The following is a 27,035-nucleotide window of genomic DNA, read 5'->3' on the forward strand; positions in this document are numbered from 1 at the left end:
GGCTGCACGTCGCCTGGGCTCAGTAGAAAGACGGAAGTCTTAGTCACCATACTGTAGTAAAAATAAGGTTTGCCACAGAAGAAAGAGAAAAAGGCAAATAGGAGAGATAACGACAGGAAAGATGTATAGTGAAATAATGCAGAAGATAAAGGAGATAGTGGTTTGGTTACAAAATTTGCGCTACATGCAAATAAATTATATATTGTATTCCAGTGTTCATGGGATTGAAACCAATTGCAATTTCAACAAAATAAATTGATCCTGCCCAAAATCACTTGCATGTTGCATGCACCCTTCATTAACATACCTGCTTCTGGTTCCCGGAACAACAATAGCCCCCAGTTCCTCATTTTTCCTCTGCAGAAGAGTAGCAAATTTATTTCTCATTTTATGCTGAGAGCTCAACCTTTCCTTGCCGGGATTTGGTAATGTATGCAGTGTAGGTGAGGCACAAGGCGGCTTCTGCTGAGGACTATCTTCTTCACTGACCTCTTTCTTGGCTTTTTTAACTTGTGAAAAGGAGTACTGGCTCAAGAGGTCAACATCGGCGAGCTCTTTATTGGAGACAAAAAACGAGCAGCTTGTTTTTTACATTTTTTTTTTATCGTACCCCCTACATGCTGGTCTTAAACTACCTAAAGCAAAAGAAAAACCTGGTTTACAGAACTATTTTAAGCATTTAAAAAGTACATATTTTTCAAACAATTTCTCAGCAGGTATTTTTTGGGTGAATTGACAAGGTGAGGCCCAAGCAGATTTTGTTTCATGATTTAATCTAGGCAGACTAAACATGGCTGTGTGACCCAATGCCATACTCCACATCAAGATTTGTTTTTAGATGCACAAGTGTGCAAGTGGAACTTAGGCGACACCCAACACTGCTGAAATCCTAGTAAGTGATTAGGCTCAAGATGACTAGCAGGACAGCACAGGATTTCACAATCATTGAAAACTGAATAACATGATGAACAGATAATTCATGTGCCTCTTAATGTGCAAGTATCAACCTCTGATTCTTAGCCTACTGGAACTAAAGTATTCTCTATTTCTAGCAATAAACACTTCTACAATTACCCAGCAGAAACTTCCATCTAGCCATGCTTAAACTGAACTTAATGTAATCCCCAAATTGCCATAGCACATGAACAAAGATAGCTGTATAGCAAAAATCAGGGCCAATCCCTTCGCACTATTTCTTCTGCATTAAAAAGGGAATGGTGTAAACGGTATATGCACCATGACAAAAATGGAAGAAATTAATTTCTCATTTCATATTATTTAGTTCAACTTTATTTTTTATTGGTTTGCTAGATCATCAGTCTAAAAAACATCGCAATAAAACCATCATCCCACAATAACATTTTAAATATTTAATATACTTAAATAACAATCCTTGAAAAACAAACTGGTTATAAGCAATACTGAGTACATCTTTATCTAATAATGCAATCATCCAAGATATGTCTTTTGTCCAAATCAAGTGGAAGCATTAAATGCATCATTCCCATTAGATGTTCCATACAGAAGCAACATTAGTAGTTAAAACATGCTCCTCTGGTCCAAAATCAAGTAATTTTATAAGATATTCAACAATTGAGTACATTCAGAATTAACAACTAAAGTGTGTTAAGTTGACAAGAGTAGGCCGCAAATACACTTCCATTTGTTGTACTTTGCACATTTTAAAATGAACATAGTTTCTCATTTGTCTGTGCAGCTCTAGTTAAAAATGAGTCTTTCAGCATTTTTAAAGATACCCTTAATTCAATTAGTTTTCAGTCTTGTTTTTGTTGCATCTTTAACCACTTCAGTGTGTCGGACGTCCGGGAGCCATCTGACGCAATAGTGCTTGTGTGCAATGGACAGCTCCCGGCCGCCCGTGCACTGGAAATCCCTCTGGTGCAGGCACAAGAGGGATTCCCTTCTCAAAGAAACAGCTTCGGGAGATGGGGGAAAGCTTCCCCATCTTCCGAGGCTTTTTCCTTCAGGCTTCAGTGAAATAACAATCAGCAGCTGGAACTGATCCAGCAAAGGTCAATAGAAGTCTCCAAGCATGCACTCCCATTGTCCTTGGTTTGATCAGTTTCTGTCATGGCACTAGGCCCAGCCACACAAGTGGGGCAACGTTTTTAATCGCACAGATTAGGCACTGCGACGTGGTAGACATCTTGTGGATTCCTGCAGATTCTGGAAGTTTTTATCACAGAAATATAAGGGAAAATGCATGATTTCAGAAAAGATTTGAGGTTTGCAGGACGTTGTGGGTAGGAAAACCTAATTGGAGCCCCACGCCACACCATTCAAGATTTCTCTAGGTGTGTAGTTTTAAAAAATGTACAGGCAGGCTAGGTTTCCCTAGGCACCGGGTGAAATAGGTTCCAAAATCCAGCAATGCGATACATCAGAAAAAGAGGGTCAGTTTTCAGTGGAAAAATGTGATGTGCTCACATTCCGTTTTGAGCCGGTTCATGTCGCAGGCACTAGGCCTACCCACACAAGTGAAGTACCATTTTTTACTGGGAGATTTGGAGGAATGCTGGGGGAAAGGAAATTTGTGGCTTCCCACAGCTTCCAGAACTTTCCATTGCAGAAATGTGAGGAAAATGTGTTTTTTAAGTCAAAGTTTGAGGTCTGCAAGGGATTCTAGTTGTAAAAAAACCCAAAAAAAACAACAACAAAAAAACAACCCGGTGAGCCCCACCCAAGTCAGCCCAACCTGGATACCCACCTAGGTGTCCAGTTTCCAAAAATGTACAGGCTGGCTTCATTTTCCTGGTTGCCAGCTGAGCTAGGGTCCAAACTCTAGAGCTACCCACACAGGAAAAAGAGGGTCAGTTTTTGGTGGGTGAATGCGCTGCATACAATCAATCAATCCATTAGTTATTTGTATAGCGCAACTTCTCACCCGTGAAGTCTCAAGGCGCTGGTGAGGGTGTGTTGATCAGTTGAAGAGCCAGGTCTTGAGATCCTTCTTGAACTGATTTAGCGAGGGGGACTGCCTGAGGTGGAATGGCAGCGTGTTGTAGGTCTGCGCGGTGAGGTAGAAGAAGGCTCTACCTCCTGCTGTGCTCTTCCTGATTCTACGGGTGGTGGTGGCAAGGTCCAGTTGAGCAGAGCAGAGTTGGTGGAGGGGGCTTAGAAGGACAGGCAGTGGTTGAGGTAGGTTGGTCCAATGTTGTGCATGGCCCAGGAAGTGTGTGTCAGGAGCTGGAAGGTGATGAGTTTGTTGATGAGGAGCCAGTGCAGGTTTCTCAGGTGGGCTAAGATGTGGCTGTGGCGGGGGATGTCCAGGATGTGCCTGGCCGATGCGTTCTGTATTCTCTAGAGTCTTGTTTGAAGTTTCTCCGTGATGCTGGCATAGAGTGCGTTGCCATAGTTGAGTTTGCTGCCGACGAGTGTGCAGGTGACCGCCTTTCTTGTTTCAATGGTGATCCGCTTAAAAATCTTCCTGAGCAGGCGAAGTGTGTGGATGCGTGATGATGAGACGGCGTTGACTTGATGGGCCATGGACAGCAATGAGTCGAGGAGGATACCAAGGTTGCGTGCATGGTCGGTGGGGGCCGGGGCGGTTCCAAGGGCTGTCGGCCACCAGGAGTCATCCCAGGCGGTGGAAGTGGGGCCGAGGACGAAGATCTCTGTCTTGTCCAAGTTGAGCTTGGGGCAGCTGTCTTTCACCCAGTCGGTGACTGATCTTATTTTGTTGTGAAACTTACTCTTGGCTATTGATGGTTCGTCTGTAAGGGATAGAATTAGCTGTGTATCGTCGGCGAAGGAGACATTTTAAGTGTGCCTTTGTCTTCTCCCTGATGAATACAGGATTATTCAATAGTGCTAGAGCAAATGTTCTTTGCCATGTGATGTGATTTCAGTATTACTAGTGGGTATTGTGATACAACATTTGTTTCTCATCGCGCCAACAGTGCAACCTCTCTGTTTGAAAAAACGTATATAACATGCTGGTTTTTTGGGCTATATGCCACATTTACCTGAAACTCCAATTCAGCATGTCCCTGTGCTCTTTGATTTGGTATCAAAAATGGTTTTTGTACTATTTCACCTTCTGCTAAACCATATATGATTCTAGCTATATAACTAGAATAGGGTCAGAGCCCGAGGATAATTCTAATTATTTTGCATTTTGAGAATTTATTGACATTTGATTTTAACTGGTTGTTTTTGCTATTGTTCTAAATTTACATAATTGTTATGGTCTTGACTTTGAACCTTGTCTGGAGTTAAGTTTATTGTCACCTAGTTTATCTCTAATGTGGGGTTCTTTTTTACTTAGACAGGGCCCCTGATCCCGAAAATGAGCACTTAAGAACAATAATTTAATGTCCACAGTTTTTGGAGAACACATTATCCCAGACATAGTGTATCCTTAAACTGCCACAAAGGTACATGATTGTTTGACTTAATATGATCTGCCAGTCCTTTACAAGATCAAATGGGAATTCCCATTTGCCATTAAATAAGTTACACACTTATATAAAGATTTATTACTTTAATTAAATTAATAACTATTATTAATTTGCCAGATTAACCAGAATCTTTCACCTACGTAGAATGTTGCCCTGCTCTTAACTGTTCCTTGGAACGTTCTTCCCACTGCTACAGAGGCAAAATGTTAGATAATCACTCCCAAATCATCAATCTAGTCTCCTGCTCTCCCCACCATATACCAGAAATGTTGTAACTCACAAAATTTGCTGTTCCATGTAACCAGACAATTTATGCTTAGCTAGCATTCCAAGTGCATTGGGGAATATAGAGGACTGATTTTAAACATCTTCCTTAAAGTAAATTATAATTTATCAAAACACCCATTGCTAATGATTCATTTCCGCATAAAGTTATGGGAGCTATTCCCCAGTTATATTCTTTTTAATAGTGGTTCAAACTGGAGGAGTAGGAAAACCAATAGGGTTCAACGCTGCTCGTGGAGGCTAGCAGGATAAGAATCACCAGAGGATGCTGTTTCACAAAGATGGACCATGCAACCTACTGCTGGAAGAATCTGACACAGGACTTGGAGCAGTGTATGGTGCTGAGTTATCAAAGCTGGCATTGGCCTCCTGCAAGTACGGCATAGCTGAAATCCTGTATATTTGGGGGAAGACATCTTTGTATACATTCAGGGTAAATACTTTGAAGAATTCAATAGAAGTCGAAAAAACATTGAGAGTTGATCTCCAGATCATGGCAAAGAGTGGTAAAAGTGGAACCAACATCAGTACACGTGTGGTGCCTTTATGTGGCTCATTGTCATTAAATCCCGAGGCTGGATGGAGTCATGACGGAGACCAACAGTGCCACCTGCCCAAATGCAGAAGCTACTGCAGGGTTTTCCAAATCCAAACTGACAGCTGGTGAAATTCAAAAGGTAAGGATTCTTAGGTTAGAGGTATGAAAGAGAACTACACTCTACTAAGTTTTGGTTTGCCAATACTGACTTTGATATAGCGTTTGCTAAAGGGGTTTTCAAAGAAAATATTTTCTGGAACACAGAAAACTCAGATACATGTATTCAGCCGCAACTTCTGTTTTTTCCCTTACCAAGCCAAGACATTTTAACATTGTTTTTACCAACTATAATGATCTTACTATTGGTAGTAGTAATATGAAATGAATTCACCAAGCAATCCTCAAAGGAATTCAGTTGCCTCTGAAGACTAGCTTGTGTGAGAACTAAAATTGTTAAGTTATCTGTGTACAACAAGTATCTCAATTGCTTACCTCCAAGCCTAACACCAAAAGAAGAAACCTTGGTCAAGTGTGATATGGTGAGCTCCAAAGCCTGCCTTCATGTAAGGAATATGTCACTACCTAAATCCAGGACTCCAACCTAAATCAATCAACCAAACATTTACAGAGAGCAGCAAATCACCCCTGAGGGTCTCGAGGTGCTGGAACTGTATGCTGCTGCATGGAGGAATGATCATTCGAACACCCAGGTCTTTTATTCTCTTCTGAATCGCTGAAGTGACAGTGCGGTCCTGAGGTGCGGGGGGGGTGCTACTACCCTTGTTTGCCAGATGTGAAAAGGAGCGTCAACTGCTTTTGACTCGACGATTCGTGGGGTGTCTGCAAGGGAGAGGGAAGCTTATCGGGGGTGTCTGGTCGGTTGGTGGAAGGTCAGACGTTTGTTGATGTATGCTGGTCCATCATTGTGCAGGGCCTTGTAGGCGTGGGTCAGCATCCTGAACTGACATCTCTTCTGAATAGGGAAGAAGTGTAGTTTTTTTAGATGGGGTGTGATCTGGGTCCTTCTGGGGAGGCCAAGTACAAGTCCTGTCATTGAGTTCTGTATTCTCTGGAGTCTCTTCAGGCAGCGTGCTGTGATTCTTATGCAGAGCGTGTTTCTGTAGTCCAGTCTGCTGGTGATGAGGGTTTGCGTGACAGTCCTTCTGGTGTCTGCTGGGAGCCATCTGAAGATCTTGAGGAGCATGTGAAGGGTATGGAAGCAGGCAGATGAGACTGCATATACTTGTTTCTTCATGGATAGCTTGCTATCCAGAATAATGCTGAGGTTGCGGGCATGGTCTGTTGGGGCACGGAGTGTGCCGAGCTCTGCAGGCCACCATGTGTCAGTCCATGGCAAGGTGTTGTTTGCAAAGATGAAGGCTTCCATTTTTTCAGTGTTGAGTTTGAGACAGTTGTCCTTCATCCAGTCCAATACGTTCACCATGCATCTAAAGAAGTGCGTTCTTGTGGAGGAGGGATCTGCGGACAGTAAGAGGATGAGCTGTGTGTCATCGGCACATGAGATGATTTTGAGGCCATGCAATCCGACGGAGATGGCCAGGGAGGTCATGAAGGTGTTGAAAAAGGTCAGGCTGAGGGACGATCCTTGGGGGACTCCACAGATGTTCTTCTTGGGCTCTGAGGTGAACGGTCGGAGACTGATCCTTTGGATTCTGCTGGTGAGGTACAAGGCGATCCATTTGAAGGCATTTCCTTGAATCCCGATGTGGTGGAGTCAGTTGATCAGGATGTGGTGGGAGATTGTGTCAAACGCAGCAGATGTGTACAGGAGGAATAGGGTACTTTCCCCACGGTCCAGGTGGCTCTGATGTCATCTATAGCTGCAATCAGGGCTATCTCTGTAAAGTGGTTAGCTCAAAATCCAGTTTGGGAGGGGTCTGAGAGGCTGTGGTCATCTAGGTCTTGGGTGAGTTGCTGGTTGATCGCTTTCTACAGGACGTTTGCTGGATAGGGGAGCAGCGAGATTGACCAGTAGTTCTTCAATTCGGCTGGGTCAGCGGTTGTTTTTTTCAGGAGGGGCCTCACATCAGCATGTTTCCAGACCTCCAGGAAGGAGGCCGCAGTGATGGAGGTAAATCAAACAAATTTCAAAAAAATCTTAGCTGTTGCTTCAAGAGGTCAATATGATTCGCTTTTCCTTGGATTTCTACTCTCAGATGTAGAGTTCCCCACACAGCCTCTCTTCAGGAGCATACACATCACGCCGACAGAACCACACAATCAGGAGATAAAGATATTTGGCTCACCATTCTAGATCAGTACAATCAGAGTGGCCGACATGTTACGAGGAAGTGCTTCTCTGCTCATTTTAGGCCCCTTTCTTATGTTTAAAATAGTCTTGATGCCCCACTATCACTGATTCACCTTTCAAAGGTGAAAGAGGGGATTATGTTTCAGGCACTAGAACATTCCATGCTGTATTACATAAGCATCACATTTTTTACAGGTTATTTATGTACTAGTTTTAATTCGTAAAAATATGATAGGGCAGTCATAAAAGTATTTTTAACCCAAAAAAGTAAGCTATGCATGTTTAGCAATTGTTTCACAATATATTTTCACACCAGAGCAAAACCATTCTGTAATCTTGACTCGAGTGACATTACTCGCTCCTTTTCACATTAAATACGCACCACACTACAACAACGCTGCCTTGTTTCTTGCATTAATAAAAGTTTCCTGTAACAAACAGAAGGAGCCAAAGTGGATTCAAGTAGGTTTTGGCTGTTCTAGCTTTTCATAATATTTGCCAGTCTGAACATATGCTTTGGAAATGGCTCTATGCTGTTTAACCTTTTGAGGGAGTCCAGCATATGCTGATTTATAATTGCCCAGGCAGCTCATATGACAAGAGCTCTGGTGAAAGCAGTGGTCCTTATAAAATCTTCAGGAATTATTTGTGCTTGCAGAACAGAGGCAATTAGAAGTCGCCATCCATAAATTATTTGATACCGATGAAGATTTTTAACAATACACTTGAATTAGGCTGTTGGCCACACACATGTACTCAACCCTTGAAGAAGAGATTGTTTTGCTTCCTCTGACAGTACAAATAACAGACAAAATGTGTAATCTTGCTGAATCTCTATGGTTCTCTTTTTCAGATACTTATCTCAAAATACAGATGGCGCTCTGAAGACAACATATGCTAGTGTGCCCTACAGAAGATAAACAGTAATGGCTGCAGAACAAACTCCGAGACATACCACATGAGACCATGGCCCAAATGCAGATTGTTGCATTCAGTTTTGGAGAAATAATTAGATTCAATAAAAGGCAATTCCTAAAATTGCCAGCCATTTCAGCTAAGTGTTGTACACTGCAGTGCAAGAACTATACCACCACATCTCCAACCAACATTACCTCCACTGAGCATCAATGAGAGAAAATGTAACCTCTACAACAATGTTACAACATTTTACATTACCTATTTATTGTAATTCAGTTGAATGCAATTATATATAACAACAAAATGCAATACAAATTAATACAATAAAACAATTACCACTGAATAGGTGAAGTGTTAGCGTTAGCAATAAATTAGAGCAAGGGCATCCTCATTTCTTAGCAATTTAACTTAAATTTTAATTTAATTAACTGAAATTACAAAGAAAATAACCAATGTTCGACATAAGGGTTCAAGTTAATATTAGTATTTAATCTATTTTATAGATCATCACAGTGGAAACCAGAACTACACTTTTCACAGTAAACCAAAAAGGTAATCGAGAATGCACAACTCTCTACACCTGAAAAAGGCAAAGCAAGCATGGACGTCAATTGAGGTTGCACCTGTGACTCTGGTTTGCCTTTGCAACATTTGGCACTCTCCTTGCAAACCTCTGCCTCAGGGGTCCTTGGTGAAAAACAAAGATGAAACAGCAAACGCAGCTGTTCACGAGACATGTTTACATTTTGTAGTTATCACTTCTTCCCCTGGCCTCAGTCCTTTTTATGGTCAGGCTTGACAGTGCAGATGTCGCCAGACAATCATGTGAGCATCACTAGAGAGGGTCTCGCTCCGCCCATAGTTGGGGAAAAAGGTGTACATGTTTTGAGTGGCAGAAGAAGTGTGCTTCCACTAAAAAGGTGATCCTCCCTCCAAGCAGTCCTAATTATTTTATTTATTCAGCTGCCTAAGCTTGAACTTTCAGGGGCACACACATGAAATTGGGATGCTATTAAAGGGTCTTGGATAACTAGATAAAATATGCTGTTTTTCTCTGGCAGCAGTGCAGATGAGAAGAGAGCAGTCATCAACCTATTTGGATTTGTAAGTTAGGTTTGATCAAGCAAATGTCAACTGACCTTTTCACCTACCCCAACATTATTCTACAGTTCTTTGCTTTGCCACAAATACTTGCTGTTACTTATACTATTTGCTATGCTACTTATGCTATTTACTTATAATATTTACCAATACCATACCACATTCCTTTAAAACCAGAACTACTGGCACTGCCAACTGCTTGTAGCAGTTAGTAGAAGGCTGTTGAGATTATATGGATGGGGTGTGTCAGCCCCTTATCTATTACCTATCTCCTCAGTATCCTCCTATTGGCTACTGAAGGTCTAAGGAAGGGAGGGGAGTTGATATTTTTTTCTTCCGGTCTACGTCACTTGGACATGCAGGAGGTAAGACTTGAAAATGGCACGTGCTTGCCATACATGATTCCGGCATGAATCCACCAACTTTAAACAGACTGGCACTGATTCAACCAGGAAAACTTGACTGTGCTGAAAGTTTACAGATGAGTAAGGGCTAATGTGCACAGCTGCATACTTTTGTCTGCAATATGTATTTTTTAAAAAGCACAGCAACAGCAAACAAATATAACACTTTGACCATTTACAGGAAGTATGGTAGGGGAAGCTAATTATTTAGTGTACAGAAATGGCTCATCTTGATTGTAGGCTCAGGTCAAAGGGTAGTAGGTAGCACATCCATGGACGTGAACCAGAGGAAGTCGCTCTGCATACCACATTCCACGTGTTTTGCTAAGGGTAGGCATGTTACGTAATAGGGGTTTGAAATAAACTCCAAGGTGTTCAGCCACAAGAAGCAGCAGAGTTTTTATTTGGCCATACTTCTGCCACACAGTGTCTGAATGTGACTAGACCTGGGAAAAAAAAGTCTCTATAAAGATGTTTGCCACTGGTCTTAGATCACCACTAAGTGAGGTCCATGTCTAAGACTTAATTAGTCATTTCATGGACTGTTCGTTGAAGTTTCTTATGGAGTTACAGAAAACGTGCAGACAACTGGAATAGGTGGCCCAGATTAACATTTTGTGCCCGAAATTTAAGTGTGTTTTTGGATTTAGAATGACTAGCATAAAAAGTCTTCTTCCAGATATGGTTCGATCTCTGACACACAAGAGTTTATGGGAGGATGCGTGCAGTAAATCTAACCACATGCAATTGCTTGGGGTAGCATTCTAACCTATTGTTCTTTTGCCTCCTGTGCCATGCCACCTCAGATTAGACCAAGCCATATACAATTCACTCTTGGTCCAGTTCCAATAGGAACAGTCCAGCCCAAACTGCCAATCCAGGTCCTCTCAGAACCAGAACACAAGCAAGACAAGAAGGGTTTTGGCCTGATGTAGCTTGGTTTCAGTGGCAAAGAGAGCAATGGGCAATTTTCTACTTAGCACGTTACATTAGTTACACAAAAGGTGATGGGAGGATGCCGGCAGTAAGGGTAACCACTTGCAATCACTTGGGGTAGAATTTCAAACAACCATTCTTTTGCCCACCATGCCACCTCAGAATAGACCCAGCCAAGTGAAAATCAGTCTTGGTTTTGCTCCAATAATAACAGTCCAGCCCAACTGCCAAGCCTAGTCCTCTCTGAACCAGAATAGAAGCATCCTAAAAATGGTTTCAACCTGATCGGGCGTTTTCAAATGGGTGTAACCTGGTTTCAGTGGCATCACTTACTGTAATGCATCAGGCTCAATATTGAGATATCACTTTGTGATGTTGTAAAAGGTCATGAGATGTCACTTCAGCTACCCCTATTATTTTGGTGAACTGACATCTAAAAGAGCAAGGATAAACAAGCATTTGAAATGGGTTTCGAATTTGCAAGAGTTGGAGCTATTGGCACTGTACATGCTTAATTGGGCTTTTCTTGCCACATAAATTGGTCAACCCGGCCTCATAATTTGGTCCTTTCCTGCCACACAATTTCAGTGTCCCTGATATAACTAATGCACTTCCATTTACCTTCTTCCTTTATCTGCAGCAAAAATGAAAATGTTGCCATTTAGCATCCTAATTTAAATATGCCATGCTAATTACAATAGAATACCACTTTCACCACCCCACCATCAGAGTTGCTGACTTGCTAGTACAATTACCAAAAAACAAGACAAGACGGCCACGGAGGAGAAACTAGAGAAATAAACTAGAAGGGTCACCCACCCACACAGGGAGAATTTTCTTCTTGAACATGCAGGTGGAGAATTTGCACCAGTTCTACTTCCACGTCGATTCCAGAATCTCCAAAAACAATCACTGTTCCATGGATGTCATTTATCACATGCTTACTCTGGCTTGCCAGTTGACACTCCAACCATTGCCCTCACTACATTTCTGGAACCGAGGCTGCCACCTTTCTCAGAGAAATATACTAGACCCTCATTTGTTTATGTTTTGAGAATATAGAAATGCGCAGTGATGATACTTTAGTAAGATTTTAGTAAAGTACTCTTTTTTTAACATGCCTATTCTGCTTCTGTTTAGTAATAATTTTGTGATCGTATAAATAATTTAAAAATACCCTTGAAATTATTTTGCCTTGGAACATTCGGATGTATATTTACCTTTCAATTGAAAACAATAGTGGCTTTTGTCACAGTCTGTCTCACTGAATCACGATTAAGTGTGTTTTATGTATAGGCCAGCATACAAAACGTGTGTGTTGTGTGTATAGAGGGGCGATCAGCACACACTACTATTTCTGCCTAATAAATCTGGAATGACACAGATTGTGTGCCTCATATTTATCTACATGGCAATTTCTAAATACGCTGAGAAGATTGTGAGCATGAAAATGTGCGTTAAAGGGGATATCAAGCGGTAGAACCAGTCACAAAAACATTAATTTCAACTGCATGGAAAAAAAAACTAATTCATGATAAAAGCCCATATTGTATAGTGCAATAGTATTTTTTGGCATCGCGTTTCGCACTGCACTCATTATGAAGTAGTAAGATTCTTGTTTAATTTCTATATTTTCCACGCTTTGCTCTTATTATAGTCCTTGGACAGCAAATAAAAGGTATGTGGAGGCACTAATGTTGGGACCCACCCTTGAGATGTTGAGAGGTCACTCCCGCTTCACCTGATATTTTGGTGAATAGACATCCTTGTGCACAAGGTAGCGACACCAATGCAGATCTACAACATTATTGGATGTACGTTTAAGAGAGGTTAAAAATAATGTACTTAAGTGATTGAAAACAAGCATTAGTCGCGGGAGTTTTAACCCAGGTTAACCGCTGTGCACACAAGTGCCTAGATCCCTGCAGTTACATCCACGTTCATTGGAAAACTCAGACAAAACATCGTGGTTCAGAATTAAGCGGTGCAATTACGCAGCTAGTTAATACTGTGGCAGAAGCCAAAGTGCTCCAGCAATATTTTCAAACTGTAACCCGACAGTATTGCTGCCTGGCCTGCACTCCCTTGTTGCATATTGAAATATTATTGGCCCACAGGGCACGGCAAGCTCTTTCTGATTATTAATGTTAAGGAGGACACTGGGTTTTCAACTGCGATCTGCGTGCGCACCGCCATCCACACCAGTTCCAGCACAGTTCCTGCAAAACAAGCAGGCCAGTGAACGTGAAACCCCGCTAATGTCTAACAACATCAACTCGACAGCTAAGAAACTTGTAGTACACTAAAGCAACAAACTTTCATCAACTCAACAAAACAGTACTAGGATATTCTTTAGAAAAAAACACGCACGTTTCCACGTCTGGCAAAAGGCTGAGAGAAGCCCAGGTTAAATGAGAAAACCCCAGATCAAGTTCTCATATGAAACTTCAAAGCGCTATGGCCACCATAGAGCTCGAAGGGGACAGACAAAAGAAAAAAGTGGTGCACCCACACTAAAGTATATGGCTGATCGTGCAATAATCCATGTAACAGGCTCAGTCTGCAAGGCGTAACAAAACAGCCTCAAGGCAGGACAGAGGTAAAGCATTTAGTAACAAAATCAAGGGATTTTTTTTAAAGGCAGGGCCCGGATCGAATTAAAGTGATGGACGAAAAGATTAAAACATGTTGAAAAGAGCAGGCCTTGTGGGCTGCTATGCTCGACCTACAAAAAGGGGGCAGCAGAGAAATCTGCAGAAAGAAATAGAGTAATCCCATAAGACAAAGCTATGTCAAGAAAAACAAAAAAAAACAAATCTTCACTAAGGTACAAAGACAACAGGAAACATTAATCATTTTCTTGGTTAGAGTACAGAACGTACAAACTTAGGCCTCCACACCTCTTAGAGCATAGGTGTCTTCCATTGGAGTAAAGGCGTAGTTTTTATCAATATTTGAAGTTATTACATTCACATATAGGGGTTCTGTTTTAAAAAAAATAGTATGGTTCCTGTCATTTACTCTGAGTCACGCAGTTCAAGTTCAGAAAGATTAGGATTTTGTGAACATTTCTGTTCTTCATTTTAACGCTGCACCAGTCACTTGTTCTTTCCACTAAGAAGTTGTTTAGGTTCACAATGAAAAAGCCAGAATAAAAAACCCTCGTGGAAATGAGTTACCTTATGAATTTCCACAGTGAAGCAATCAGTCATCAGAAAACCGGTAAGTAAGGCTCCCATGTCTTCACTCTTTGGTAGAAGTGAGAAACCACCACTGAGAGTGATAATACCCTGTATTTATTCAATCCTATTTACTATGCACAACATGGTTGTTATTCGAGCCTCTTTGAAAGCATCATGCTCTTGCACTTAATTACAGTGCAACTGTATTAGGCTTTCAAGTTCTCCCTCCTTTGTAGAACTGCTGGACTTGGTTCTTAAATCCAGTAATTTTTGCATGCATCTCTACTAATGCGGTTTCTACTAACCACATTCTACAGATTATGCTACCTACTGCACTTAATTCCAACAAGCCTCATCAGTAAGGATTTGCCCTCGGTCAGATATGCCACCCTGGGATCATCGTCCTCTCCAGTGACCTCAAACAGCTTTCTGGCTTGGGATGGCGGGCAGGGTGAGTAAAGAGGTACAAGTGGTTTGGCTGGCCGAGGAGATTGGTGGGGGCAGGAGAACAGCTTATCCTTGATCCCGTTATTTCTTGGTGGAATGTTCTGCAATAAGGACCCAAACTGTCTGTACAGTGACCCAGTGGCTGAAGTGACAGCAGCCCCGTCTAACTACATCAGTCCAGCCAGGCCATACCAGAGTTCTTTCTCCAATCACAGCTCTCCCATGCCCCCAGGACTCTGTTTGTGGCCACATCAGGTGTATGTTAGAGGTTTGCGGTATTCTGCAGGAGACTTTAGTGTTCTGGCCCATGTACCTGTGTCTGAACTTCTGCATGACGGGCTAGTCGCTGACGCAAACCACCTCTCTTTCCTGGTGCTGCTGCTGATGTGCTACAGTTGCCCACCTCTGTGCAACTGGTAAAATCTTAGATTTGCATCTGGGAAGCTGGGATGTTTTGTATTCTGGCTGGAGGGGTAAATCCACCCATTAAGTGTTGTACAGGTTATGTCACAGAATCATGCTCCCCCAACCCCTCTAAACAGTCTTTCCCCTTTCCAACAATCCTTATCACTCACACCCTGTCCTAAAAAAGAAGCCTCGTGGGGTATAATTTGCCTTTTTTTTTTATTTAATATAATTGAATTCTATGTCAGGACCGGAGGCTCCAATTATGCTTCTCTTTCTATGCTTTTAATTTTCAGCAGCCAATAAGAAAACAAAACAAAACATCACATCCTGTGTCACAGTATCACATGATCACCATAGAGCCTAGCCCGATATAAACCCATTAGGGATAGAACTCCTATTCTTTCTTTAGTGCTTTGCAGCCAGTTAAGTGTTAATTGTACTATTTATGTGCTTGTGTGTTTCTAATTGCTTCGGGAAGCACGTTGCATTTGAGCGTTTTTATGTATTCAATTACTGTTCGCCTGCGACACGTTACTGCTACGACTAAGTGCTTTGTGATCGGACTCTTCTGATCTTATTGCACGTTGCATGTGTGCGTCCTGTTCGGGAGCGTTTTCCCCCCGCAAGGGTTTTATTGACCCTCGCCTTTTGTTATCTGTGGAATGGGAGTAGGAGAGCAAGGACAGCACGTCTTGCTTGACACGCTGTCCTCTTTCTATTTTTAGGTGTGCCTGCATCGTGGTGTGCATGAGTCTGTTTCTGTCGGCTCATTCCCCTGGGGCTAGGAACACGTGAGAGATGCGTATTTAGTCTCTTTCATGCTTTCACCTCTGCCCTCCGTCATAGGCCCGACTGCATTTGGCTTTTGGGCTGTAATAATTATAATTAATAGGCTTTGCCTTTGTGAATGCCACTTTATTAGTGGATTTTTTTCCTCTCTGTAAGAAGGCCTCCTTCCACGTTCTACTGTTAGCTTGGGGCCTTCCCTTGGCGTATTAGCCTGCTTTAAAGTGATCAGCTTGCCTCCCCACTTCATTTGAAGTTCCTATTGGCAGTTTTTCTGCCCATTTTAAAGCTATCACCTTTGGTGACCTGACATTTTGAGCCATGGCTGGCTATGAAGAAGAGTCGGGGGAAGGTACCTTTTATGATGACTGCGTGGGGTCGTTTGAGCATGACCTTGTTAATGCCCTTGATGCTGGTGTTCGCCCACAGTCAACGTGGCCTTGGCCCAAGCTATTCAGACGATTAAGCATCACTTACTGGGTTTTGCTGAGCAGCAGGGCTGGGTCTCACAGTCTAGCAGCCAGAAGAGCTACCGTTTTTGCAAGATCCTACAGGCTCAAGTTCTGTTGCAAACCCTCACCACGCTGATTTTGAACAACTCTTGCAATCCTTGAATAAAGAGCAGGGTTACTCATCCACACAATTGTTTCATCTAAGAGATGAGAGTAAAGGGGAATCAGATTCCTTGTCTTCCTCGGAAGCGGAAGGCCAATTCCTGGCATACTCCAGTGTCTTCGCAGCTTTTGAAGGTGCTTACTTTTGAACAGGAAGATATCATTCATCCTAGATTTTCCGCTTTCTGAGGTGGCCGAGAATGTTCAGGCACACATTCGCCATTGTTTTGATAAAGATGTCCAGTCTCGGCTGAGATATGAATGTCCTAGGCCTGATTTTGCCTCCGGAGTTAGACCCCACCCTGGTAACCTATCTTAAGAAATTCTCTAAAGACCCAAAAAAGGGCATTGATCTTGCCTGGCGAGGTTGTCAGGACAAACTCCTGGATGACTCAGCCCCCCTCACCAAGATTTTGGAATTGGGTTTTCAGGCTACGGCATCGGGTACTCCTGTTAATCAAGAAGTTCTGGTTGGTTGGGCCAAGAGGGACTTATGTTTTCTGGGAAACACTAACTGCGCCATATCCAGTGAGCGGCGCTGCTTCATTTTAATCAAGGTGGATCCCAAACTGACTGATTTGGCCTCATTTGAATCAGGTCCTTTGGCGCAGGGTCTGCTTTTTGGATCTCCTTTCCTCAAGGAACTCTCTAAGTTTGCATCCACTTATGCCAACCTTGACAAGGCCCAAGGCTCCATAAAGAAGATTCTTTGCCCTCTTTATTTCCAGGGCTGGACACTACATAGGGTGAGCCTTCAGCCGTAATTATTATCAAAGCCCCCGAGTGAGGTTCCTACCAACATCCCGGGGGAGGGGAATATCAGGATTCCTCCTCCACCTTCTAGCCCACCAAGTCCTGTGGGAGTGGTAATCGATTCAGGGGAGGAAGATCTAAGGGATCCTACACCACCTATCAGGATCCCAGTACTACAGGTGAGACTCATTTTGTGTTCAGATGTAATTCTGGCGGGCAGGACAGCCTTGTTTGTTCGCAACTGGCAAAAGATCACGCAGGACACCTGGGTTTTAGGACCCATTCAGAGTTTCAAGCTGGAATTTTACGATTCTCCCTACAAGATCAGAAGTTCATCTCGCTGGAAGTCTCGGTGCTTCTATCCAAAGGGGCCATAGTGGACTCCTCTCCTCATCCTCACGGTTTTCTCAGTCTGATTTTTCTGGTAGAAAAGAAGGGCGGCGGTTTCCATCTGGTCCTGAATCTTCAAGATTTCAATGGCTGGATCGTTTATCGCCACTTCAAGATGGAGGGCATTCACTTATTAAGGGACATCCTAAGAGTAAAAGATTGGATGGTCCGCATAGATTTAAAGGATACTTACTTGACCATTCCTATTTTCCCTCCTCATTGGAGATTTCTGCAGTTCCTATGGCAAGGCCGTTGTTACGCATAAAAGGTCCTTCCTTTTAACCTGTCGTCAGCACCTTGGGCTTTCGCGGAGGTGATGCACCCAGTAGCAAAATTCCTTCGGGCGAAAGGGGTTCATCTGATCATATATCTCGACGACCTTTTCAACATGGCTCAGTGTCCCCTTCTTCTGATGACCCATTTGGAGTGGGTGATCTCCCTCCTTCAGGATTTGGGCTTCGTCCTCAACAGTCAGAAGTCCATCTTGGTTCCCTCCCAGAGGCTGGAGATTCTTGGTTTTCATGGAGACTCAGTACTTGCTCAGTTGATCCTTCCTTCTTCCAAAGCCCGAAACATAAAGAAGGAATTGAGGAAATTGTTGTCCAAACAGATGGTATATTTGAGGTGCCTAGCACGGATGGCGGGCCTCCTTTCCTCGTCCATTCAAGCTATATTTCCGGGTCCTGTTCATTACCGGGCCCTTCAGGGTCTGACGGTATCCCATCTTCAGAAAGGCCTTAACTATTCTGCCCTAGTTGGCTTTTCTCCGGAGATTGTGATAGAATCAGATACTAGCCGCTGGGGAGCTCGCTGCGGCTCGATAGTCACTGGGGGTCGTTGGTCGAGGGAGGAGTTAGATCTTCATATCAATTGCTTGGAACTCTTGGTGGGTTCCTTTGTGATTCACAGTCAAATTGTTGCATCCTTCTACAGATGGACAACATTTCGGCAGCCCGTTATTTCAACAGACTGGCCGGGACAAGGTCTCGCCTTCTAGTGGAGATTGCCAAGTATTTTTGGCACTTCTGCCTTCAGCATCGGATTTCAGTAATAGTGGAGTATCTTCCGGGTCAGAGCAATACAGTGGCCAATTGGCAGTCTCGTTACCCTCGAGACTCCAGCGATTGGAGACTTCACCCGAGAATATTCCATTCTCTCCAAAGCCTGTGGGGCCCGTTTGCAATAGACCTCTTTGTGTTTTGCCTCAACCGGCAATTGGATTGTTTTTTTCAGTTGCCACCCAGATCCTGAGGCTCTGTCAACCAATGCATTTCTGCAGACATGGTCCCAGTTTCTGTAATACGCTTTTCCTCCATTCATGATATCCAGAGTTCTGACTCAGGTTCGTTGTCAGAGAGCAGAACTGGTGCTTGTGACTCCCTTCTGGAGAGCTCAAGCTTGGCTCCCTGTAGTTCTGGAGATGGCCTGCGCCTCTCCACTTATTCTTCTGCATCGTTGGAACCTATTACTAGACCCGCTGGGTCTTCCCCATCCTCTAGTACAATCGCATTCCCTGACTCTGGTGGCGTGGAGAATGTCAGGAAACGATGGTCTCTCCCAGGCCTTTTGCGCGAATCTCAAGATTTCATCGCGAGATCCTGGGCTCCTAGCACTCACAAGAAGTTACGCATCCGCTTGGAAACGCTGGTGTTCTCTGTGTTGATCCATTCTCAGCCGATTGTTCTTTGCTACTCAATTTTTTTGTCTCATTTGGCTGCTTCGGGTATGGCCTACAGATCTGTTAACGATTACAGATCGTCCATTTCAGCAGGTCATTTTCCTAGAGAAGGGAAACCAATTGGTGAGCTGATGATTGTGTGTAAACTTCTTCGAGGGATTTGTTTTTCTAATTCTCCTCAACCATGTTATTCTACCCTTTTGGGATGTTAACATTGTATTACGATTTTTAGAATCTTGGCCTTCCAACAAGTACCTGTCCAGGAAGCAGATATCTTCTAAACTTACTATGTTGTTGTGTTTGGGTGTCCTGCAAACGAGTTTCTGACATCAGGGCTTTAGACCTGTCAGCCAGAGATTTTTCTCCTGAGGGAGTCTCCTTCAATATTTCTCGCCGTACCAAATGTAATACTAGGTCTGTTTTCTAATCCTAGTTTCCCTGATAATTCTAGGTTGTGTGTTGTGCAATGTTTAAAGGACTTATGTGGTAAGTACAGCTGAATTTCACTCTGATATGGGTGGTCAATTATTAACTTCTTTGTTAAAGCCTTTCTGCCCAGTATCTTCGGCCACTCTGGCTAGATGGATGCCGGGGCTTATAAGTGAGGCGGGCATTGATATTGCTCAGTTTGGGGCCCACTCTGCGAGAGGCACCATGGCTTCTAAGGCGTATTCTTTAGGATCCCTCCTAGAGGACATTTTGAGATCAGCTGACTGGTCTTCTGAATCTACCTTTAAAGCTTTTTTTTACAAGACTATTTTAGACATCGCAACAATTGTTCTAGATCAGCTTTAAACTAGCATAATCTGAGCCTCTGGTCCCTACAGAGAATAAAAAAATGTCTAGCTGTTGTGTCAAGAATTTTTCAATTCTATTGAGGACATGGAGACGAGGATGATCCCTCCCTTGGATAAGTGTTTTATGTAATTATGTCTAGCATGTTATTGATATGTCTTATTTTCATGCTGTGTTTCCTTTCCTTACCCGTCCCTTTTAAATAATTTGTAAAATCAATGGGTATAGTCCAGTGTTTATGGCTCAATTTATTTGTTTGCTTCTAGGTAGTAAAGAAAAGTGATTGCAGATTCTTCTGAAGTTGATGTTTTTCTGTCATCGGAGTTCCCTGCCTTGGAGCTGTTTGGTTGGTCCAGTCATTGATTTGACTTTCGGTGGAGCGTTGGTCCTGTGTGGTTTGCAGTGTTCTTCTCCTGTTGGGGATTGTTCTTGAGACTTTTACTGTTATTGGACTCTTGCAAAGAAAGAGGAGGAGTTTTATCCAGGATGTGATGTTTTGTTTTCTTATTGGCTGCTGAAAATTAAAAGCATAGAAAGAGAAAGAGAAGCATAATCCTCGTCTCCGTGTCCTTAATAGAACTGAAAAATTCTTGAAGCGACAGCTAGAACAATCTTTTATTCACCTCATCAAATTAAACAATACACACTTAGTGTGAGGGATTGAATTACCATTAACAGTAGGGCAAGGGAAAAATATTTCATAAAAAATAAATCCAGATCTAGCTTAATAAAATTGTTAAAAATGAAATTTAACCGGCAAGATGGTCGCTTGGCAGGTCTAATCCTGAGCTCTGGAGCCCGATCACATTATCCAACATAATCCTGCCCATATGAAGTCCAGAAAGATCCGTCGCTGAATGCCCTGAATTCTATGTGGACTCCCTCACCCCTTGATACACTGCTGCAGCAAAGAAGCGCATCGAAAGCGGAATCAGCAGGCTGAGGGGCTGGAAGGCTGCATGGAGAGCGGGCGGCCTCTGAAACGGACGGCGCAGGGGTGCAGCACTGAAGCGCCGGTGAGCTGCCGCGCTCAGGAGACTTACCAGGGCGACATCAGCATTGCTGAGGAGATGCAAGCATAAGCTGTACCGGTGGCACGGAAGCTGGAGCACCAAGGAGCCCACGCAGGGGCTCATCCATGAAGGAGCTCTGTTGCGCTAGACGAGGGGCGCTGGCAGGGATAGAGGAATGCTGCTCAGCCTGGCTTCTGCTGGTGGCACGTAGGAGTCATGCGAGGATTGATGTTGACGGCTGATTCCAACAACGCTGGACTACTGAGGGTCTGTAGAGCGGCATGAGGTGTATGACGGCTGATCGGGGCGCTCGCAGCAGTCTACTGCACCTGAGGTGCCTGCTGGAAGGTGGCTGAGGCAGGCTTGCTCTTGCAGGTATTAAAGGAACTGTGTGGCTGGCCGGAGTGGCGACCATTTGAAGTGCAGAGAGATGTGGCCTGCTGGCATAGAGACAGTCAAGCTGATCGGAGGGCAAGTGGAGCCCACGACGGGTAGAGAGGGGACAGCCTGATGGGGCCATGTGGTCTAATTCAACATTGAAACAGCTGGCTCCGACGACTGAGAACTCATACCCCCCCTCACCCTGAGATCATGAGCTGGCCGTTCAGGGAGACACTTACGAACCACCAGTGAGCTGCACACGTGACCAGGACGGGGGTCAGCTGTGCAAGGCAAAGCCTAGATCACTGTCGGAGGAGAGAGTTGTGCTGAGCTTGGGGGCAATAAAGAGCTTGATCCTGCCCTACAATCAATGTGCCTCCAGAGGAAAAAGGGGGGCCCTGAACAGGGGTGCCTGGAGCAGCAGGCGTTGATGGGCACGAAGATAGTTGAAGAGCTCACTGGGGTGGAGATACTCTAGGAGGAGCCGCCTGAGACTAGTTATCGTGGTTAGAATGACTGGGGCACACGTTGAGCAAGGCCAGGAGAAAAGATAAAGCCCCCAGGGGCCAGCAAGCAAATACTACCAGGCAGTATGCCCTGCAGTAGGGATCCTCGGTGTGCAGCAAACGCCAGGCTGGGGCCCAGACCACTGAGACAAATGGGGAACCCTCGCACACTGCATTGCTCGAGGAGATTCAGAGGTTTTGTGTTGCCCTATAGGGAAAAATCGACATGGTGGCTATTGAAGTCGGCCTTCTTTGTAAAATGTCAGACTGAGTGACAATAACAGAAAACCCGATTGATGGCCTGACCACAGATGTTGGTACCCTGAAGGAACAGGTTACACGTCTCACTACAATAATTAAAGTGCTGGAGGACATGGCCTAAGACATGTGAGGTAGATCTCGGCACAACAACCTTCGTCTGGTAGGAGTTCCAGAGTGTGCTGGGGGGGTGGGGAGGGGAATAACTGAACAGTTTATAGAACAGTGGATACTTACTACTCTGAAGGCAGAGGGGCTGTCGCCTGCGATCGCAGCGGAAAGGGCGCATCGAGCTTTGGTGATGCAACTCTCCCTCACCCCTGAGCTATCATTGTGCAGATCCTTAATTATCGCGACTGAGACTGTATTCCTTAAGATGTGAGGGAGGCAGGGACCTTCTGGCACTGCTCCTGGGGGGCGGGAGGGGCGCCAGGCAGGCTCCCGGTGTCCTGCGTAGTGCGTCAGATAGAGGAGATATGGGAGCGAACAGTCACCAGAGTCTTTAAGAGATCGGCCTTTAATATAGAACTCAGTATCTGGTTGCTCAGGCTGTTCCACTAAATCAATGCTAAAATGACGGTTGCGTGCTGGAGGAAGGGTGGGCGAGGCACTGGGGGCCTTTACCCTGGGGAGACATTACTCACCTTTGTGGAGGCTTGTGGTGGGAGGTGAGCAGTTCTTACAATATACCAGGATAGTAAAAACTCCTGGGGAGATATGGACTGACTTCCCCAGCACCCCAAGCAGACGGAAACACTGTATCTCTTACTGACAGTGGGGGCGGCACGCCACATGGTGGCACTATTGTATAAAGCTCTTAACACGGACAGGATTGGGATTGACTCGGCGGCCCATACAGCGTACGGGGGGAGGAGGGCTCTGGCACTGCCATTGACAGACAGAGGGTGGAAGTGGACATATGCATTGGTTAAGGGGGTGTCCTGCTACGCCAGCTTCAAGATGGCACATTTCAAATATATACATCGCACATATCTGACACAGGTTAGGCTTAGCTAGATGTCTAGGGATAGGGGAGTGACTTCAGGCGACTACTGAGTTGAGGGTTGAGTTGTCGCAGAGGGACTGTCTGCTGGGACTTGTCCCCAGACCAAAGATGGGCAAGAATACGTGGACATTTTTGCAGCTGGCCTTGGTGCTGGGCAAGCGAAGAGTAGCTATTGGATGGTTGAGCGTCAGACATCCCTTGCCTGAGCTGTGGATGAAAGGAGTCACAGAATGAGCAATAGTGGAGGGAACACACATGAAACTTGACAGACCGGATGACAAATTGCAAGAGGACTTGGAGATTTGGGCTGTATAGTTGGGCACATTTCAGGGAGAATTAGATGGGGATGGCAACATCATCACGCAGGTGAGGGGCCTGTGAATGCAGCCTTGCATGGGCAAATGACGGAGGTGAATGAGGAGACTGGAGAGGCGTCAAACCGCACTGCAGGCCTTGCAGACTAGAAATCGGGAGAGGCTAGAGGGGGGTGCCGGGTGGTACCAAAAACAATGAGGCTGAAGCATCGAGGCCAAAAGACTTATCATATTGCCTTCCTAGACATGTGGGAGCTGGTTTGGGGTTCCACCAGCGTTCAGACTGAGGGGATGGGATTGAACACAGGATCCTCTAACTCTTTACAGGTGGGATTTTCAAGCACACTAAGGGGGTCATTTCAACCCTGGCGGTACAGGACCGCCAGGGCTGAAATGACGGAAGCACCGCCAACAGGCTGGCGGTGCTTCCAGGGTCATTACGACCGCGGCGGAAGCGACGCGGTCGCACCGCCGGGGCCGGCAGTTTCCTGCCACAATGGCCCCGGCAGTAGTAATCCGCCAGCTTTTTCCTGGTGGTTTGAACTGCCAGGAAAAGGCTGGCGGTATGGGGAGTTGCAGGGCCGGGGCAGGGCTCTGCAGACAGTGAAAAGCGCAACGGGTGCAACTGCACCCGTCGCACGGACGCAACACCGCCGGCTCCATTTGGAGCCGGCTCCCATGTTGCGGCCCAGCGGGGATGTCATAATGGGCACCGTGGGAGTGCGGCTGCATTGGCGGCCGCACGGCGGTTACAACTTCCGCCAATGTTGTAATGAGGGCCTAAATGTATGTACCATTTGGGGTTCCTGCTTTTGGTTTTGTTATGTGCGGTACACTGCTGGCACTATATTCAGAAATGAAGAACAGATACTGTGTAAGCAGCTTTTTGATTCTGTGTGATAGTCCATGACAATGGAATTGCTACCAAAACAACAAATAAAACGATTTACAGAAGAAAAAAAAACTGATATTTACAGCAAGAGTTAGCATTTAAATTAGGGTTCCTGAATTATTTGAATACAGGTTACATTAATATAAACATATTTATACTTTACTGGAAGTGACAGTGTTTGTAAGGAACAGGAAACTAACTTGCATGACAATTAAGTAAAGTTCATTACATATCAATATACAAATAACTAGATATGGATTATGGTTTAAAGGTAAGTTTAGGGAAATCAACCGATTTTGGATAAGAGCACATTATTTTATAAGTAAATCCTGTCAGAGGGTCCAAATATTAGGGGCCTGAGTACCGCCACACTCGCGTTGACAGTTGGGAACACCTCACTCCAGGTGGTTCGACTGCCTAATTACAGCGCTGTCCCCGCCAGGAACATGGTTCCCAGAGACATGGCGGTGGTCAGAGTTGTACTTAGCCAGGGCGGCGCTGAACTCAGCACCGCCCTGGCTGATTTCATCTCCCATCACCGCCATGGAAAGGCCGGCGGTGAGGGTGTGCTGGGGGCGGTGCAGATTCCCCTGCCCAGCACCATCGGAATGCAGACAGACAGTGCATATTCTGAGAGTGCGAGTCGGCCCCCTCTGTGCTACAAGATAGCACTCGGCTCCTTTAAGGGAGCCGAGTGCTATCTCGTAGCACTGTTCCAACTGGTCTGAACGGCAGCAAAGCTCTATTGCAATGTTCCTGCCAGTGAGACCGGCTGGAACATTGTAATAGGGCAGGGGGATGCCACCTCTATGGCTGTGGTGTCCTCCCCACGACTTTGGCGGTCCCGTGGTACGCCAAAGTCAAAATGAGGCCCTTAATGTTGCCACACCTCTATTTTCTGTCAAGGAGCTCAAAATGCAACTTGAAAGAGGAAAATCCACATGCTACCTCGCAAAATTTGGACTGGTAGAATGAAAACCATTGTAAATTGCACTTACGATTAAGGACAATAAAATCGGATAGTGGGATTTGTGCATTATTATTCAGAAAGGCCTCGATTTAAAAAACAAAATCCTCATTCTGGTTCACAAAATCAGGATAGGAAGATTTTAACAAACATAGTTGCACTTACGAATTAAGGAAATCTGCCAGTATTGTGGGTCCTTCACAAATGTAAATGCATCAGCAGAAATGTGGACGTTAAAAAAAAAAAAATTGCAGTGAACCCCAATTAACGAGGTTTGTGTATATTCAACATGTTTGAGGAGGTTTCACAACCTGGAAACGCACACAAGATTACTTCTGTGAAAGGCAGAAGGAAGTCACTTTCAAGGGTAGTAGAGAGGGAGGAGAATGCCATTTCACAAGGGTATACGGAAAGGGGTTTTCGCACAAAAAGGAAAAAAGGAATCATGTGCAAATGCACATTTTAATAGCATTCACTCAAGCAGAATTTTCCACAGGATGGAAGCCTGCATGAATATATTTTGAACACAGGAGATCTTAAGAAAATCTATGACAGTCATAGAGTTCCATTAGTATTCTTGACATTGTTTGCTGATCCGAAGAATCCCAAAAAAGTAACACGTTTTCTCTAAGCACAGAAGTAACCCTAAACAAGTAGATTTCCAACTTTTACCCCCAGGTCTTTGCGAACAAAGCCCTTAGTTTCCAGGTGTCTTGTGAGTCCTTTAGTGTCCTAACTAGTAGCCATGACGTATTCAGTCATACACACTACTGAAGTTGGTTACTTCCTTTTATAATTAGTGGAATACAGTAGACTTAAGATGAAATCTTGAGGAGAGATGCATTCACTAGCTCCTCTGTGAGAGGAGAGCAAAGGAAACAGTTTCTTGGTAAACAACAGGTTGAGGTGTTGCTCTCTTTCGTCAGCAATCTAAAAGCTGGGATGGTAGCAGGTGGTACAGTAACAGCAAAACCTAAGAGTATCCATCATAACATTGTGACAGTGAACATTGACTCTGTGTGTATTCTTTATTTCTTGAACGAGTGTTCTAGTAATTCAACAGCAATTTGGATGGTGGCAAATACAGAATTCACAGTAAAAATGTATTTCTGCAATCCAAAAAGGTTGCATATGTGATCAGCTCAAGGATCTAAGTGCAGAAAGCCATGCTTGTTAAAAGTGTAGAAACAAGGCAATGATGATGTCATACAACTATTGCATTATAAACTCCATAACAGATCAACATTAATTGTACAATATCATGCAGCATGCACAGCCAGTGATTCAGTGAACAGATTGCAGGAAGTAGCAGGAAAAAAACACTGCTTTGGGAAATGATCTGCAGGTGGCAAGCCTCTACCCTAGATGTAAACTATTACCAGTGTGAGGCCACCAGTATTATATTACATGATTAAGACATAAGATGTAGACATTTAAAATATCATCTGCCATCTAGACAGTAAAATATTTAGTTTCTCTTACAAAAGTTGAGAAAAGATATCTTGTATAAATCTCCAGCACGTGCTTCTTTAACAAGCTTATCTACGGAACCGTTTGTGGTAGATCCCTTGCTAATCTGAAAGTTTGCTAATCATGCGAGCTGTCATGACTGTCACTATTAAAGGATTATTACCAAAGGCAAGACTTTAGATGGCTTAATTGTATCCTCTCTGATGTGCCCTCAAATAAATGAGGAAAATTAAGAAAAACGTCCTGCTATGCCAGACCAAAACTGACAACAGGACAGTTACTCTTCAATTTCAGAAAAAA

At 44.2% G+C, this 27,035-nt stretch overlaps 1 protein-coding gene across 1 annotated transcript in view; it reads right to left on the bottom strand.

Annotated features, from left to right (window-relative positions):
• Positions 1-27,035, bottom strand: part of EXO1 (exonuclease 1) — a 210,435-nt gene that overhangs the window by 72,111 nt on the left and 111,289 nt on the right. The window contains exon 10 of the mRNA XM_069234279.1: positions 308-554. Coding sequence (XP_069090380.1) covers positions 308-554 — 247 coding nt within the window. The remainder of the gene's footprint in view (positions 1-307; positions 555-27,035) is intronic.

Source organism: Pleurodeles waltl, chromosome 5, assembly GCF_031143425.1.
Source record: "Pleurodeles waltl isolate 20211129_DDA chromosome 5, aPleWal1.hap1.20221129, whole genome shotgun sequence".
NCBI classification, from domain to species: Eukaryota; Metazoa; Chordata; class Amphibia; order Caudata; family Salamandridae; genus Pleurodeles; species Pleurodeles waltl.